This window comes from Urocampus carinirostris, chromosome 5 (genome assembly GCF_059441175.1).
Source record: "Urocampus carinirostris isolate Australia breed hairy pipefish chromosome 5, RoL_Ucar_1.0, whole genome shotgun sequence".
Taxonomy (NCBI): Eukaryota; Metazoa; Chordata; class Actinopteri; order Syngnathiformes; family Syngnathidae; genus Urocampus; species Urocampus carinirostris.
Genome location: NC_142353.1, coordinates 24,278,230 through 24,297,808, shown reverse-complemented (window position 1 = coordinate 24,297,808; position 19,579 = coordinate 24,278,230). Strand labels below are relative to the sequence as shown.

Below are 19,579 nucleotides of genomic sequence, written 5' to 3'. Positions count from 1 at the left end.
TTTTTAGAAGGACCGGTATATGCATACTTTTATTATCGGTGTTATTTGTTATTTTTATTGTATCTTATTGCATGTTTGCACATGGGGAAGATTAATTGATTTCATCTGTGCTGTATGTTGTGCATATTTAACAATACAATGTAAAGTTGAAAGTTGATCATTTGTTTCACCTGAGTTGAAGAAGGGAAACCTCCAAAAGCATACAAGACATTCGGCCCTTGAGGACCAGAATGCCCAAATCTGATGAAGGGCAATAGCTTGAGCTTGTTAGCCCCCAAACCATGTTGGAACAAAATAATCCCAAACCTTATGACAGTTATTGCTAACACAATGTTTGTGTAATAATTTGACAATTTGGTTGGTCTCTCCTAAAAACGGAGAAATAGTGGGGGGTGGGTTAATAAAATGGCCCAACATGCAGAGTAAATGTGACACAAACATATATCCATCTCATGTCCACTGGGCTTTTTATTCTGTGGAACACCCGCCATTAACGTAAAATAAATGCTCTATGCCGTAAAAGTGACAACGACTCATTCATACTGACGCTGGCTAAATTTGCACATAAAACCAATGATAACATCATTATTAAATATTGATTCTTAGGTAGGTGGAGTCCAAAACATAACACAGGAGACACATCAATGCGGATTTAAGTGGAGAGCTGTGCTGGGTGGCGAGATGTGACAAGAGACGAAGCAGTAGAGAGGGTGAATCGGAAAGAGAAAAGTGAAAGCCTGAAAGGGGAGGGGGCTGTTTGTGCAGAGCAATGAGATTTAAGTAGGCTCTGAGCAGATGTGAGCTTTGATTATGATGGATGTGGCTTGTTGAGATGCAGACTTGTTAGCACTGGAGGCCCCTGGCAATCCCTTGTGTGCCGCGATTTGCATTTGTCTGGTTTTATCTATCTGTTTAGTTAATTTTTCTATCTATTTGCACAAGGATGCAAACTACGGGCATTGTCATAAAACATTTACTTTATGGATCCTTTATTCACCTGGGTTGTGGGGCCATTGCTTACTGTGGGTCGTCTTGGGCAAATAAAGCCTGGCCGTATGCATCCCTCACCAAACCCATTTTTTGGATCTGTAATATTTTATATCTGCCACTTAAAGTGGTGACCGCTGAAGCAATCGCCCGGATCAGGTGCAGCTGCTGGTGTATCCAAACCATTAACATATATAATATATATATATATATATATATATATATATATATATATATATATATATATATATATATATATATATATATATATATATATATATATATATATATATATATATATATATATATATATATATAGCTGATGAATTTCATCTGGTCTGCAAGACAATGTTGAGAAGAGCACAAGAGATAAATGAGCCGCATTATGTCAAGCAATGGCTTGCCGTTTTAGATATGCTACATACAGGTATGTAGCTGTGAGCTTCATTTCAATATACCAGGCTTTACTATTGGGATTTTTTTTTTTCAATTTCCTGAGAGACATACATGAAAGTGTACTTGTTAATTTCAGGCATACAAATACTGTGTAAATGTATCTGTTTATTTCTTAAAAGGAGTTTCTGAGAAAGCAGGTTTTCATGCTAATAAAGTTAAATCAAGTAATACCATTTGACACAAAAAGTATTTGTGTTTTCATCACAGTAAACTCTAAAATTGTATCCACTTTAATGATTTTGTATTTTCAAAATGTTTTCCGTGATCCTACGACTTAAATATTTCAGCTCCCGACCCCTTCCTTCCCTTCCTACATTCAGTGTAAAATTGCCCTCCATCAAAGCCAGTGTCACCCAGTTACAGCACACATAAATGCATTCCTGGACATAGAGGCAGCAGGTGTTTTGTAAGTGTATGTGTTTGTGAATGGAGTAACCGACTCGCCACTCTAACCATATAAAAGGTGCAGGGCAGAAACACGCCGGTAATTGATTGCTAATTAGTCCTTTTGTTGTCATGATGTATTGTCCTGACATAGCTTTGGCCCCAAGCTGCCTATTCACTCTTGTCGCACTTCTCCGCTGTCGCGCTCACAAAAATAAGCACAGCAAATTCTTAATGAGATGGAACCCGGAGACCCCACGCGGCTGGTGATTAGGGTCTAGCATGCTTTACAAAAAAAAACGTCCTACACTCACACACAGGAGGGACACAAAGATAGGTATAGACGGATTACACCAGGGATGTGGGGCTGGCTCCAGACTTTCTGTTCTGAGGTGAGACCGATCACAAAAAGAATGTCAACTCCAAATTTTCAGCTTTGTTTTTTCGTTATTCGTTCAGCCTACATTAGTAACCTACCCTACGGATTTTACTCACGGATGACAATTGATCTTTTCTAAACAGAACACATTTATCATAAAAAGTGGGGGGAAATATTTCAATATTTGGCCTTCAATGTGTTAACTGGGATATTTTAACAGTTGAGTGAATAGTTTTCACCTGGATAAACCATGTTATACAAAGTCAACACTACCCTTTGGCAGTTCGAGAGAGCATTCTATTTGCATCCATCCATTATCTGCACCACTTATTCTCAGTAAGGTCGCAGGGTGCTGGAGGCCATTCCAGCTATCTTCGGGCAGTGGGCAGGGGATACCCTGAACTGGTTGCCAGGGCACACAGGGAAAGACACACTTAGGGACAATTTGGACCGGCCAATTAACCTGACATGCATATTTTTGGAATGTGGGAGGAACCTGGACTGCCCGGAGTAAACCCACGCAAGCTAGTAGTTATTATGTCCATCGAGGGGCATTGTTACTCCAATAAATGAGGGGCATGGTCCCTTCTTTTTGATACCATGTTTGTAGTGCTTTTTTTAGGTATCCTGTGTGTAATTAAAAAGTTGAAAGTTGCATTTATGAGTCTAAGTAGCAATGGAATCACTACAGAAAAAAAATCATATATAGAAGTACCACTGAACAGATATTTAAAAAGAAAATACATACTTTAGTAGAGTACTTGTTATTAATGATTACCATTGTAGTTAGGGAAAAGAGTTGTCATATTTGATCATTGTGATGCACCTGCGATCCCATCCAGGTGCTTCACAGGCGAGCATGTCATAAAATGATAGCGCAAAACAATGCTCGAACAAATGTAATAAGCAGAGCGTCGGATGGCCAAAGCGGTGTCATACAAGCGAGATGTTATGCTAAATCTCCTGGTAGCGTGCTCTTCACGGGCAAAGCCCCCATCATCCAGCAGAGGCCACGCAGATGACCGGCACAATTCCTACTGGTCTGGGCCGCACACCAACAGATGCGGATGCGCATTAACTGAAGGCTGCAATTAGTCTCACTCGCTTGTGGGTTAATGAGTTTGTGCAATTGCGTGACCCATTCTTCATTAGGTGATTTCTCATGCACTGATGAGACGGAGATGGAGACAGTGAGATAGAGTGGTGAAAGAATGGGAGAAAGAGAGAAAAAAACAGACAGACAACGGAATGACAGACAGAGAGACAGACAGACAGACAGACAGACGGACAGACACTACTCTCCGGTCTCCCGAAGTTCAAAATCAAGAGCCTTTAGCTGGTACAAAATGGTGCAGCGAGGCTTCTAACTAAGACAAGGAAGTTTTATCACATGACCCCGATTTTAGCTAACCTGCATTGGCTCCCTGTTAGCATAAGATGTGATTTTAAGGTTCTGTTGGTAGTATACAAAATCATGCATGGACTTGCTCTCTCATATCTTTCAGATCTAATTTCCCCCCATGTTCCAGTCCGGAGCCTTCGCTCTGAAAATGCTGGTCTACTAGTGATCCCAAGAGCCAAGAAGAGATCCGCAGGTTCGAGAGCGTTCTATATTCGGGCTCCGGTGCTGTTGAATGCTCTTCCCCCTGAGATTCGATCTGCAACCTCAGTGGAAATGTTTGAATCTAAGCTTAAAACACACTTCTATTCTATAGCATATGAATAACCTATATTTTATGTTGACCATATCTGTGTATGTGTGTATTATTTGCCCTCATGTAGGTTTTAGATCAGGTGATGGTGTCATAACAGTCTGTGGTTTACAATAATCTGTGGTCTGTGCTGCCCTTCTAGGCTCTTTGTGATTAAGTGCTACACAAATAAACCTGACTTGAAACATGACTACTGTATAGTTGTGGAAATACAGTATTTTGATTGACATTTAGGAAAAAATGCATCTCTATGTAAACATTAAAGGTGGAGTATGTAACTTCAAAATATTCTACTTTATGATGCAATATTCTGGCTGAAATCTCCATTGCAGTCTTTTCTGTAAAATTCTAGATCCACTTGAATAAACTCTTCCTTTTTCAACTTTTTGGGGGTTTTGGTTGGCATTTGGACTATGTTTAAAACAGTCCTTTTCTTACAACCAACATTTTCATACCACAATTAAAGTAAACCTTGACCACGCGTGTGATATCACCCTGCCCCCCCAAACCCCTCCTCCTTCCCCTCAGTGTAATGCGCTTTGTGGCTGGAACGCCGATGATGAAAGTAAAATAAAAGCAGATAGACACGATGAACTCAGTTGAGCATTGTTAAAACATACTTAATTGAGAAAATATTTAATTGTAAACACTTTAAGGACATCTCAAACAACGCACCCCACCTTTAGAAAACCAGTGTCTACTATTTAGTGCCTCCTAGTGGTACAAAAAAAACCGTTTTTTCAGTAAAAAAACAACAACATTGATTTGAATGGTTGGTTGGCTGGTTGGTTGGTTGGTTGGTTGGTTGGTTGGTTGGTTGGTTGGCTGGTTGGTTGGTTGGTTGGTTGGTTGGTTGGTTGGTTGGTTGGTTGGTTGGTTGATCGATTAGTTGGTTGGTCGATTGGTTTGATACCTTAACCACCAGGGTCGTAGGGGCACCATTTCCTGTGGTGCGTCTTAGCCAAATACAGGCTGGCGGCATCCATCCCACTCCAAGCTAACATATGTTTCCACCTGGTTACTAGGCAAAAATACATGAACTAAAATCTCATTATCTCATCTCATTAGCTGCACCGCTTATCCTCAGTAGGGTCACGGGGGTGCTGGAGCCTATCCCAGCAATCATCGGGCAGTGGGCAGGGGACACCCTGAACTGGTTGCCAGCCAATCGCAGGGCACACAGGGACAGACAACTCGCCCGCTCATTCACACCTAGGGACAATTTGGACCGACCAATGCACCTGAAATGCATGTCTTTGGAACGTGGGAGGAAACCCGAGTGCCCGGAGGAAACCCACGCAAGCACGGGGAGAACATACAAACAGCGCACAGTAAGTCCGGTAGCTGGATTTGAACGCACACAGGAGTTTCCCAAGACCTTAGAGCTGTGCCGCACACGCGCTAACCACTGCGCCCCCGTGCTGCCCTGAACTATTATACCAATGTTAAATTTAATTACATTTAAATTTGTATAGTAAACAAAAAGGAGTATCACGGCAGCTGGGTGGTTGGGCCGCAGCCACATGGTGCAGAGTTTCAGGGTTCAAGTCCAGCTACCGCAGCCTCCCCGAATGGAGTTTGCATGTTCTCCCTGTGCCTGTGGGGGTTTCCTCCGGGCACTCCAGTTTCCTCCCACTTTCCCAAAAACATGCATTTCAGGATAATTGGACAGTCCAAATATTTCCTAGGTGTGGAGGAGCGAGTGAGTTGTATGTCTGTGTGCCCTGCGACTGGCGGCAACCAGTGCAAGGTGTCCCCTGCCCACTGCCCGAAGATTCCTAGGGTGGGCTCCAGCGCCTTTGCAACCCTACTGAGGATAAGTAGTGCAGATAATGGATGGAGGGATCGTGTACAAAAGTTAACATTGTAATTTGTATTTATTTTACACTTTGGTTGCTGCCTTGTTTGTCCGTCAGGATCCCGCCACACTGTGCTCTGTAGCTCTGACACTCATTCGCACCCGACAACACAGTGCCATCCACTGGTCTGACATCACACACTGGTGCTTTAAGATGCACTGTAAATTCAATGTGTCAAAACACCACTTCCTGAGATCTCATAATAGTAAGTAAGGCATTCCTAATCAAGCAATCCAATCACTGACATCAAAAATAAGGCCAATTCTTAAGAATCAAAGTCACATTAGAGTACAAAGATGAGAACCAACTACAATCAAATTTAAGGAGGCTTATAGACATTCTTTAAAAGTACTTTTATTTGTTGCTTTTTTTAAATTGGTACAAACCTGTCAATGTGATGCATTTAGATGTTAGACCAAACATTTAATAAGAAACGTGTCAAGTAATATAGCACATACAATAAGTTAAAACATGTCACACAAGAATGTTTTTTTTTCATTATCTACACAAAAACACCCTAAAACAGAGTTTAGGTCTAGACTGAAAGTTCACTGTATAGTACAGGTGATGTAGGTGGCTCCCTTCGTGTAAAATCCCCCAAGCATGCACAGGTTTGTTACAAAAATAAAGAATCAAATCAAAACAATGTATATTTCATAAATTACCGTTGACATAACACAAGTTCACTTAAACACAACATTACAAGTGCTGAAGAGGCACTCGGAGGGAGGGGAAGGGCGTGAAAGTTTGGGGTGACAAGTTTAAGCCTCCGGAGAACTTTACATTATGATTCAACATCATATTTTTTTTACAATTTTTAATAAACTTTATAAACCTGGAAAAGTGTTGAGCTGCCAATGTGGAGAAAAAAAATTACGACTGGCAAATATTTTCGAAAGGTTTTTGAATATTCATGTCAATGGATAGAAATACCTTCAAGGAAGAAATTAAAATAAGATTAAAAACATGAATGAGCTTTAATGGAAGGTGTAGGTGGCCCATTCGTTTTAGCTTTGTATGTGTGTGTGTAAGGGCGTGAGACTATATGTAAATAAGACCAAAATATTCAATATAAGTGAGATGTTTTCGATCAAGTGTGCCTTTAAAACGCGTTTTAACAGTTCTAACTATTTATCAATGTCATAAAGTGTTTACAATTTCCGGAGGGAAAAAAAAGCAAAAACACGATACTAGTCGCCAATTTCTCATGGGAGTTCATTATGTATGCGCATTAGTGATGTGTCGTTCGCCCACTAATCAGGAGCCAGCTCTTTTCTGGCCGCTTTTTATTATTTTGGGGGCACCAAAAACGTTTTTTTCAGGGATTTTGTGTTGTTGTTTGACTTTAATTCTGGTAAATTTGTAAATATTTTAAATTAAATTTTTAATGCATTTTTATACCTCAACTTTAAAGTTTAATTATTCATAGTTTTCTTGTCGAAAATAAATTTACATTTCGTTATGTGGTGTGTTCTGGGGGATTCTGTATTAAAAAATGTATAAAAAAGTTAAACATTTAAATCAAATCATCATTCCCCCTGCAATGAAAGAGTATATGCTATTATAGTTTACTAGTATAAAATGAATTATTTAGTCATTTTGTGCATAATGTTACATAATTAATGGTAATACATCAGATAAACTCTGAAGAGTTGTTTAGAAGCTGCCACCATCTCCTGGCTTATGTTATCATTGCAGACTCACTCAGCCCCATTCCTACGACCTAATGTGCTCCTCCCTGAACAGATTTACCAAAAATAAGATAAACGCAGATCGGTACAGCAGAAAATAAAACATAAAGGCTCTTTGAACTCAGTTTGTCAGTGTTCGCACATACTTAATAGAGAGAATATGTAACTTTGATTTTTTTAATGACACTCATATAATGCACCCTATCGTCAATGAGCCGAGCCGACAGAGCCAGTTCTCTAAAAAAAAAAAGACACAGTTCCCATCACTAATGCGCATGCGCATCTCAATACGAAAAACGCTAATTCCTCAGACAATTTACGGAGAGGGAATAAAAGCTATTTTTATGATATCAGACGAGTAGTTGACTATTAATCATACTTGCCATTCAAAAGTGTTTACTCCACCTTGTAAGTTCCTCGCTTCTGTATGGACCCACACTTCCCTGCGTAGGTGTGTTTTTCGCGTCCCGGAGGCTAATAAATAGTTCCTAACCACGTGAGCAACATCTGGGCAACCCGAGTAGTGGCGGCCATGCTGGATGGGTGTAAGTTTACTTCAAAATCATATGAGACAGTAGTGGCAAGCGCCCTCTTCTATGCGGCAGCGTGTTGGGGAGGCAGCGTCAAGAAGAAGGATGCCTCTCGTCTCAATAAACTGGCTAGGAAAGCGAGCTCTGTTGTGGGCAAAGAGCTGGACAGCCTAACAACAGTAGCTGAGAGACAGGCACTGAAAAAGCTGAGGTCAATCATGGACAATCCATCGCATCCGCTTCACAGCATTATCTCCGGACAGAAGAGCAGTTTCAGTGACAGACTGCTGTCACTGTCTTGTACTACGGACAGACTGAAGAGATCTTTTCTTCCTTATGCCATGAGGCTCTTTAACTCCACCCGGCAGAGTAAAGGCCCACATTAAACCACACCACCTACATTGGATATTACTGAATCTTACTGCATTATGTGTTCTGTGTAGCACTATTTGGTTACTCTATATAACATGCTAAAGTGGGCATTTGCACGTCACACTGGGTATTTGTATATTGTATTCTTTTGGCTTTATTATTGTACTGTTCTCAGCTCAGGGATGCTGCTGGAAATGTGAATTTCCCTTAGGGGATGAATAAAGTATCTATCTATCTATCTATCTATCTCTATTGTGATTGACATTCAAAATATGGCAATCAAAACTCTGGTTAAGCTGTTGTTAACGTTCCGGGCTAAGTTAAGTTGCGACAGAGAAGGGGTCGAGAACCTTTTGGACCCAAAAGAGCCATAATAGCAAAATGAATCATTTGTTTTTTTGAGTGAGAGCCATACCATCTATTTGAAAACAAATTTCAGCAAAACCGCCAAATCCGCTCTTCAGACAAAATCTAAATTTTCAGTGCATTTCATTTCACTGTGTGACGTTGGACGATTTGATCAAATCTATAAAATACGAATAATGCCAGAGCTCGTGTCCCATATCAATAAAGAACATGGTCTCCCACCCGCAATTATTTAAGATCGTTGAGACTCATTTTGACCTTTATTATTTTCGTATGAAAACATATGTCAAAACAAGGTCCAAGCAGTTTTTTTTGGTAAAAAATGTCACAACATACTGCAAACGAGGAGACTGACATATTTACTTTCGGTGTAGACGGCGCCAGGCAGAGAGAAGTGGGCTGTGTGCATAGCTCCGCCCACCCCTGGTATTTATGGGTGTTTGCAGTTTGTTCTGTGGGTTTTTATATTAATATATCCTAACAGTGAACCAAATTTGTTTAATAAGCTTCCATAATCAGGATTACTTAGTGACGTTCGGGGTCTTTTGATGTGACACCTTGACTGTAAACTGTGGCAACGACTATTGTATTTATTTACTGCACAACACTTTCGAGATATTTTGCTGTGCGTGCACCATATTCCATTTATATTTTTCAGAGTCTAAACACTTTTGAAGAGTATTGCTTGAATTCAATTTTATATCTGAGCCGTATATACTCATGAAAAGAGCCATATCTGGCTCGCGAGACATATAGGTTCCTGTATCCTTGCGCTAGAGAAAAGTTTGTGGTGTGGGGTTTACCGATCAATCAAGGCGATTTCTGAAACTCGTTTTTGCCGGCGAATGGCGCTCTTTAATCGACTATGCGTTTTGCGTGCCCAGGCCTTCCATGGTGGTCACATTGTGTTATTAAGTGTAAGCCTATTACTGCTCTGAGGGTGAACCCCTTTCGGGCAGGTGTTCCCGGACACTCGTGGCTTTCTTTGGTGCTCATTTTGGGCGGGAAAAGGGTGCAATATTTTCGCCTAGGGGTTATGGTGCGCGCCCACTGTCTGAGAAGAGCGTTTTGCAATTGAGGTTCTCGCTCTGGTAATCGTATCCGAAAATAAACGTTAAAGTTTCCCAAAACAACACCTTACAAATTCTTCTTTCATTTGAAGATCCAACCAAATGTGTATGACACGTGAGAAGATCAAACTGCGTATGGTGAACCCATCCAATATGGCCAACTGTTTACATTCGAGGATATGCTTGACGTCACGCAAGAACTATCGATAAATCGGGGAGGGGTGTGTCGCGTTTTGGCTTTTTTATATGTACAAGTCACTAAGTGAAGCTCATGGAGACTGTGTGCTCCAGCGCCTTGCGCCGGAGGGACGCGATGCTGGTCCCTCTCCACATGTCACTGTCCGGGGAAGTGCAGAGCTGCGGGGAGCCCGATACGTTCGTGGGGCCCGAGAGCGATGCGGACATGCCGGGGAAAGGCGACTGGTACAGGTGCGACTGCAGGCCGGAGCCGTTGGAGGAGAGCCCGTTGGAGAGCCCCATGGAGTTGGGCGGCGGCCCGTGGCCCAGACTGCACTGCGACAGCGACTGCGCCATCCCGGGCGGTTGGCGACCGAGCGCGGGCGGCAGTTGCAGCTGAGACACGCCCGGCATGCCCGTAGCCCAGCGCGAGTCGTTGGCGTGGAACGAGCACAGGCTGTTCTCCATCGCTGCCGCCGAGAACTGGGGCAGGCCCGGCGTGGGCAGCAGCGTGCCGGGGGCGCGGAACACGTTGGTGGTCTTCTTTCGCTTCTTCCACTTGGCGCGTCGGTTCTGGAACCAGACCTAAGGGCCCAATGGAGGACACCCGGGTGTTATACAGGAAACCAATGCCTTTTTCTTTTTTCTTTTCTTTTTTTTTGCGACAAGGGCGTAGTTTTGGGTTGGACGGAGGGGGTGCAACCACACTAGTGATGTGTCGTTTTGTGGACGAAACAGCTCTATGAGACGACTCTTGTGAGTGATGGCTCCCCACCAATCAAGACCTGGTATTTTGAAATTCTTTCCCACCGAAGAGCTGATCTATCAATGGCCAGTGCGCATGCGCAAGGACAATACTGACACCGATTAGTGCCATTTACAGTCAAGTCAAGTCATTTTTATTTGTATAGCCCTTAATCATAAAGAGTCTCTTTTACAGCAGTGATTACTTCCGATTTTGGTTTTAATCTAGTCTTATTTGACTCTTTCACTGCTTCAAAATAGTGACATAGCTTCAAGCCTAGCACATTTTCATTTCTGTGGTGGCTTTCTAGCATGACGTTTGTTGACCAAGGTAATCACGCAGTGAATATATGCATGCCAACCCTGGTTTGTTATAATCAGTTTATAATAATTCAGAGTTACACCATGCTAGAAAACTATAACAGAAAAACACTATTTGCACAATTAGTTGTGTGCGTGCAGGTATTGGTAGATAAAAATAATTTTAGAACAACGGTTCCCTTCGATACGCGTTTTTTTCTCATGATTGGTCAAACTGCATTCTTATTCAGAGATTCTAGGTTGCTGTATTCAAATGTATTTACTATATAAAAAGTTAACATTGCTTTGTGATTTATATTCGGGTGTACATCTTAAATATTGGATTTTTATTATCCCGTGTTTCTCTGGGATACTGTGTTTCAGAATTAGCATTACAAACTATTAAAGTTCATTATTGTATTTCATAGTGTATTGGTTGTTGCACTGAAAAATAAATTTCTTTCATTGACATTTTGTTGTTTGGTGTGTTTTTAAGAGATTCTGAGTTGCTTGTATTTAAAGTTGCTTGGCATTAAAAACAAGTTCAACGGTCAAATGCGTTAAAGGTTCAATGTAGAGTGAAAAAACATTGATAATATAATTTAGTCGAATGATAGAATTTTTTAGACAATTAATTAATTTTCGGCATTATTTTATATTATTATTGGTAATATACTGATGATGGGACCCCCCAAAATCTGTGTTTTTATTATTCTTTTCCTAGCTTTATTCAATTTTTTTTCTTCATTTTTTTCTTCTTTTTTTCTCGTTCTCTTGGCGTTTTACTTTTTTCTTGTAATCTTTTTTTCTTTTTTCTCTTTTCTTTATTTCTGACCATTTTCTACCCCTTTCTATCTTTTTTCTTCTTTTCTCTCTTTACTTTTATTCATTTTCTTTTCTTTTTTTCCTAGCTTTTTATTCTTTTCTTGCATTTTCTTCTCCTTTTATATCTTCTTTCTTTTCTTTTTTATCCCTTAGTTTCTATTCTATTTTTTTTTGTCGTTTTCCCCCCTTTCACGTTATATTTCCCCCATTTGTGTACTTCTTTCCATACTGTTTTATATGAATTGATAATATATGGATTAAAGCAACAAAATAATCTGAAGAGCCGTTTGGGAGCCATAATAGCCGTTGGTATTCCCATCACTCGTCCCCACCAATAGTACGTGATCACTTAAAAAAAAATTACTGTTTAGGATCACTGGTTAATCGCAATAAAAGCAGCTCATTTATGTGTCCATCAATTGGTAAGAAGAGGCGGTGTCGTTTTAGAGACGTTTAGGCGAGGGGAAACATTTCATGCAGGGACATATCCTTTCGCCAAAGTCAGTATTTTTAACTTGCTCAAAAGGTATTTCTGCAAGGTATACAAGCAGCAAATGCTCCGTGCTTTACTTTATCACCCCCCAACAATTAGATACGAAGTCGTTTTAGTGACGTTTGCGTGAGGGGGAACTTTTCATGCCGGGGGGGGGGGGGGGGTTATTCGGCACAATACCCGCGGCTTTTTAAACACTTTGCACCAAGGAATTTGAATTGAATTGCTGACCTGTAGACCTCAGCCAATTGCTTCCCTTATTGATGATTGCCATTCCCCTTATTAAGCCTTAATAAACCTTATAAACACAACGCAGTACCTATTTATTCACAGCAAGACAGACTATGCAGCATTAAAAATAGACATGATAATAATAATAAAACTACTAATGATGTTGATGTTGATGATAATAATAATGATGATGATGATGATAATAATAATGATAATAATAATAATAATAATAATAATAATAATAATAATAATAATAATAATAATAATAATAATAATAATAATAAAATATTCATTTAGAAGTGCCTTTCACCCACTGTGGCTGTACACAGAATAAAACAGCGATACTGTATGAATAAAAACAAAAATAAAAACAAAATACAGTACAGTACAGTAAAAAAATGGGTGGGGGTTGGCTTTTGAGTTTGGATTCGAAATTGGACAATTTGTGTAGATACGTTTTTTTTTTTTTTTTACCAAATAACACATGCTATTCTTTCTTGATAATCTTGGTTCTTACGCCATTTGCAATAAATTCAGTGTTGCTTAGAAGTAGCAGTATCTTTTGAAAGGAAACATTTCCCGTACAAAAATTGTTACGACATGCCCAATTTAAAATGTATAAAGACGTATACGATGGCAAATATGGAATTTTATTTCAATTTAGTTAAACATATTTAATTTTAAAAAAATGACTACTAGTAACTTAGAACCTCCCAGATATTTGTTCAATTTTTTATATTTACAATTGATTCATACTAAAAAATGTAATTTTATTAAAATAATCCATCCGAAAATTGTTTGTTATAGGGTGAAATTAAACCCCCATTCTCTATTCCCCAACATAAAATAAAAACTGGCTATTATCACTTTGTTTAACATGCCTTTAGAGCTATTCGTTTCGATCATTTTAAATCGTGTACACCGTTGGATATTTGCTAAAATACATTTATAAACACTTTTGTTTTATTTCACCGATCTCGTCTTGAGCATTTCGTCTCTAATCCGGATGGTCTCGATCACTCGTAGCAGATGACAACATTTGCTAAAATTGTCGCTGTACACTTATACTCGATCAAGCATTGATTTACCAAACAAAATAAACGTGTTTATCCAAATTATATTTGTTATTATTCTGCAAACATGTCTTGCTGTTTGTCAATTGGTGCTGCGCTGTGTGGTTTATTATTGCTTAATAAATGAAATTGTAATCATCAATAAGAGGAACAAGCAGCTGAGGTTGACAGGTATGTATAATGTACGACGGAATTTTAATTTAATTGAATAAAACATAATAAACGTATCATGTCCTAAATATCTGGTTTAATTTTTAAACTACAAATGAAAATATAAAAAATGTATATATTTTTTAAAACAACTCATCGAAAAGATGTTTATTTTGGGGTGGGAGGATAACACCCCCACTCTCAACCCACAAAATAAATACAAATTGGCCAATTGTTCACTTTGTAAAGCACCACGAAATTGTCTGATTTTATTTTGAACAACCACCCTAAAAATCGTGTCACCGAATTTTCAAAATTACAAATAAAAAGTAAATTGTCTTCATTGGCATTCAGAACAACGTAGTGACAATAGTTTGCAACGAGATTAGACGTGACACCAAAAAAACATGACAAAAATATGTCAGGGTAAATAATCGTATATATTTACACGGAAGTGCTTGGAGACGGGTCGAAATTGTAATAATAGTGCAAGGAAAATAGTGCATCGTAACAATAGCGAAATGAAAAAGTAGTGCAATTAGATTTAGCAGCATCGACAATTACAAAGTAAGTCGATAAATAAGACACTTGCAGGATTTATATATTTTCACAGTTTGTAAATGTAAATGTAAATGTTTCTCTATTTTTTTTTGTTTGGTAAGGAGTTGTTTGCACGCATTTCTATGTCCAATCGCAAAACGAAGATGACACAAAATGGAAAACCACAACAAAGTACTCCAAAATAGACGTTTATTTTTCGTTTCTAATTTCTTACCGTAATTTGATCTGTATTTCTCAGTATTTGTAGTTCTTTTGTTTTTCTTTTGGTTCAACATAAACATGTTCAAACAAACATTCATTTTTCTTTCTAATTTCATTATTTTTATTTGTTGAAGCTGTTTTCCAATCCTTATTTAAAATACACAGCAGGTGAAGATAAAGTAAATTAAAACGGGTTAGTGTTTGACGAATACATGAGAAAATATTTATATTTGTTATACAAAAATACAATTGCAAATTCACGAAGCTGAGCAGAAATTTGGATGTGTTAAGTGCTGAGATTGTGTTTTTCTTTCAACCACTTGTGACAGTATAACAATAAATACATTGTATGTTGTATATAAAGCTTATTACACAGCCTTTTAGAATATTTTTTGTAATTAATTTACAACTCCCAGTATATTTACATTAATAAAAAAGAAAGGTCATATATTAATTCATGGGTCACTTAGTGACATTAAATAATACAATACAACTTGTGGTGAAGGTGACCTTGAGATGCATTCAAATTTCAACATACTAGGGTTAGTGGAAGAATTTTAAACGAAAGTTTTTAATGAAAATGCAATTATGTGATTTTAGATTTAAAACTGTTTATTTTTTTCGAATTTTTAAAAGGTAAAAAAACGAACAAGGTAGAATTTAATACGGGTATTTTTCAGCGCCCGTTTTTGCGCTGTAAACCAAAACACGCGTGCAAATATTTCATCAAGCTCAATTGTGATAAACTTGCACTCATGCGGTGCATTCACGCGTTACGCCAGAGGCGAGCGCCACAAAGCAAATGCAATCCCTCATGCCATTTAAAAAAAACACATATATTTGAGGGCGGCCACTTGACCCTATGGTTGATTAATAACTCAAATTTGTACAGCTTTTTGGGGGCTTTCGATCATTTTAACCGATTTCACAAACCTTTGTGTTATAAATACACGTAAATAAAAAAATTTTTCGTTTCATTGTCTGTATAGAATAGGTTTATAAAAATAAAAAGTGAGGAGTATAAAAACTGAATAGGTCTGCTCTTATTACTGCAGTGTTTTTTTAAGTCAATGAAAACACATGTTTATTATATATCATTACTATGTTGTTTTCTACACTTTTATTTTACATATGTGTATCATTTTAATTAATATTTCTTTGCAAGGAAAATTATTTTCGTAGTGTTTGGTTATTTTTCTTTAAATTATGAACCGGTGTATTTCAGAAAATACTTCAATTTGGATTTTTAAGGGTAAAATGCATTAAACTTAAAGACTATTATATCTGTAAACCTCAGCCAATCGTGCCTCTTATTTTTTGGCAATTTCCCTTATGTAACGATAATAAACCTTACAAGCACTACGCCAGTTACTCACAGCAAGACAGACTATGTAGAATAAAACAAAATTAATTCGTGTATTTTTTTATTATTTTATTTATCAAATAAACAACACAAGAAATCATTTCACTTTTTAAAAATTATTCCCCACTGATACGATGAGATCAGTTTAAGTGAAAACACCCCCCACGGTCCCCCCATGTGCAAAAATGCTACAGGGCGTACACGATTTGAAAAATACCCCAAAAACGTATAAAATACGGGAAAACGAATACGTTGACATGTATGGACTATAAACAAAATGTGGACTCATCGATTCAACAAAATCTTGCATTGTTATAAGATATTATGGGTGCCTGGGCTTATTATTGGGTCTATTAGCCAAGCTAATTGCATATATATAATAACACACGAAAGGACGCTTTGAATAATGGACTCATTTCTTCAGCACAATGGACAGCGACACAAACGCAACTGAACACAGCAGTTGAACATTTTTGAATGTAAGAGTGTAGGTTTGGTCTTGGCATCGGTGAGGTGAATTTTTTAATTATAACATAATATCAGTGGGGACAAAATCAATGCTTGTTATTAGTGGGGAGGCTTCACCTCCTTCTGCACCAAAACTAAGCCCTTTTTGAAATATTTCTATCTCAAAATAAGATTGCAAAATAATTTTAACGCATCCTGGATCTTTTATTTAACGTATCGCTGGTGTCTTACCTGGACTCTGGACTCGGTCAGGCCGATCCGGAGCGCCAGTTCCTCCCTCATGAAGATGTCTGGGTAGTGCGTCTTGGCGAAGCTTCGCTCAAGCTCGTTGAGTTGCGCTGGCGTGAATCGGGTTCGATGCCGTTTTTGTTTCTGTTGACTGGCCTGCCCGCCGGAGTTCTGTTGAGGCTGCTGCTGCTGTTGCTGCTGCTGTTTCTCCGGCTCCTTTCCGTTCACCGGCATGCCTGCAGAGTTGGATCCCACCGTAGTGATGACATCTTCGCCGGGAAGGAGAGTGGCTCCCTCGACGGAATCTGAACCAGGGGCCATGTCCCCTGGATGGCCCTGGTCCGGCACCCCACCGCCCAGGCGACATTTGAGAGCCTCTCGGTGTCCGAGCAACTCTGCAGCATCTTTCATCCCTGAGGGGAATAACGAGAGTGTAATTACATTCAAAAAAAGAAGGAAACGCTCTCTCCCACATGCACGCTAATGAAAAAATATGAGAAAATAATAAATTAAGTTAATTTAGCTGCGGGTCTTAATCACATTTATCCTGTCAAATGACTCCTAATTCAGGCAAAACAATAATTAAGTACATCCTCAAATTGATCAGTACACACACAACACGCGCACAGGCGAACACACACTCACACAAGGTGAAATAAGAAGTTATCTTACAGTGGAGTTTAGCTCCCGGGTTTAGAGCCGAGAACTCACCGAGCCGAGCATCCAGGAGGTCGGCGTGGGATAGCATCGCGTAACGCTCCAGGGCGAAAAGAGGTCCGGGCTAAACGCTCCTACAAACAATTTAAGGGGCATAGATGTTGTAAATGAAGCAAAATTCGCTTTGTGCTTAAAAAAAGGAGACCTCTTGCATTATAATGGCCCTTAGAAGGAATGGGAGGCGCTTATTAGTGGCTGCAAGCCGAAAGCTTCCTCAAATAAGAACCAATCAGAGGCAAGGATCCGAGTGAACCAACACCCACTCGAGCGCCCAGACCCCCACCCTATCCCAGCTCCGTTTTTTTTATGCACGCGCCCACAGCCAAACGTGCACGGATAAAAAATATAATTCAATTGTGACATACCAACCTCTGATTTATTATCTTTTTTTTCATGCTCAAATTATTCCCTGTTAAAACCTCTTAATAGTTTTTTTTAATCTCCACACAGGCGCGCTTTCAGTATGAACACACGCGTGAAATCGGAAAAAAATAAGAGTGAAATTAACGCTACATTGGAAAGCAGTCGCACTTTGAGTGCACGACATTAACAAATAATAATACTCAATATAGGAATTGAAAGTATGCAAATTAGCGATTTATTTCCTGTTAGGTTGCACAAACAAAACAAATAAGCTTCGCAGCGCTGGCTGGCAGGTGATTTGTGGAGACAAATGGAGGAAATAAATAAAGAAACGAGTACAGATGGATCGTAGTCTGGCTCAGTGATCGGGCCGCTTTAACCGCCATCGACTTTTCATCAAGGCGTTGGCAATTAGAGACGTTTAGGCCCGCTTTGCTTGGGACTAAATCAGACGTGCAGGAGCCTAAACGCTTGAAAAGAAGAAGGTTGGGGTGGGGGGGGTTAAGCTTAAGACTGTTACACAATTAAAAGAGGGGCCAAACATTGATCTGAGACTGCACCATGCTGGAGGATTCCCCCCGATTTTATTTTATTCCCCCCCATTCTCGGAGCAGATGTTTGGGTTGAGGCCGGTGAATGGAGCAGCACACGCCGGGGATTGACAAAGGAAGCGTCCGAGCGAAGAGTCCCATCAAACCCGCTCATGTTCCATCTCTTTTGTGCTCGACCAGTCAGGATGCATGCAGAGTAAAAGCGCGGTGCGAAAATACTGCAAGAAGATGGACCAGTACGTGGATGTGAGGTGGACGGAGGGATGCAGATTTACAGCATCATCAACATCAACATGGGTGTCTGTAAATCCGTGAGCCAAGAGAAAAAGGGACTTCAAAACCACGTTTGTGTTTATTTTTTATCAGTTCGTCAATTAGTCTATTTATCTATTCATTTATTTCTTCATTTCTTCATTTATTTCTTTATTTTGTCATTTTTTTCATTTCTTCATCTATCTATTTTGTTATTATTTGTTTCTTAATTTTTTGTTTATTGTATTGATTTATTTATTTATATATATAGTTAGTTAGCTTGTGAGTTACTTTGCTAGCTAGGCAGATACGTATATTGTTTTTTTGTTAAATATTTAGTTACATATTTTGGAAAACATTACAAAATTCATATGATTGAAAAGAACTGACTGTCAATAGATCAGATCTGCTTCTTTTGCCGTTGAAACGAAATTTGTTTTCCAAAACAACAACACAAACAACAGTAAAACCTGTAGTAGTACACAATGATATGTCTATTAAACCCTTACACATAAAATGTAACATTGGTTTTTCGAAATGTTACAAATCTATAATTTTCCCCATATATAATCATAATCATATTCTATAATGTTTAGCATCACCATTACATTTCTGCATCTCTATAATACTGTATTTATTTATACAATACAATGGTTTCTATCTGTCACCCTTTTTTTCAGGTGTTTTGTTTATTTTGTTGTGTGGTGTTTGTTACAACATGATTTAAAAGAAAATATTTAATGTTCGGATGTAAAAAATGAATTTTATGGCACAGCCCGAAAAAAAATCACACCAATCATTAATTAACAAAGAAAACAATGAACAAAACAAGGAACAATACAATAATACAAAAACAACACTACCACAACTACTACTAAAATCAAGGACAATAAAAATAACAACAATTCACAAAACAATTATAATTAATGTATTTCATGTATTTGAATATTGTATCGGTAATTTCCTCATTATTTAAAAGATGAACAATTACTCAACGTGTTTGAAGTAAATCAGTATTATTAATTTTTTCATTTTAACATATGCTGATAAATTCTTACCCGAATTAAGGAAAATGA

The 19,579-nt window shown here is 38.7% G+C and overlaps 1 protein-coding gene across 2 annotated transcripts; it reads right to left on the bottom strand.

The window, feature by feature from the left end:
• Window positions 1–8,626: 8,626 nt before the first annotated feature.
• LOC148365834 (homeobox protein orthopedia-like) lies at window positions 8,627–17,478 on the bottom strand. Of its 2 annotated transcripts, none has more exons than XM_088335106.1 (3): window positions 17,332–17,478; window positions 16,624–17,033; window positions 8,627–10,568 (listed from the first exon to the last, which is right to left on the bottom strand). In XM_088335106.1, the coding sequence occupies exons 1-3, from the start codon at window positions 17,366–17,368 to the stop codon at window positions 10,065–10,067; spliced, it is 951 nt and encodes a 316-aa protein (XP_088191232.1). In that variant the 5' UTR covers window positions 17,369–17,478; the 3' UTR covers window positions 8,627–10,064. The 2 variants fall into 2 exon arrangements, with proteins under 2 accessions (XP_088191232.1, XP_088191231.1); XM_088335105.1 differs by having other exon boundaries at window positions 17,293–17,471.
• Window positions 17,479–19,579: the final 2,101 nt, after the last annotated feature.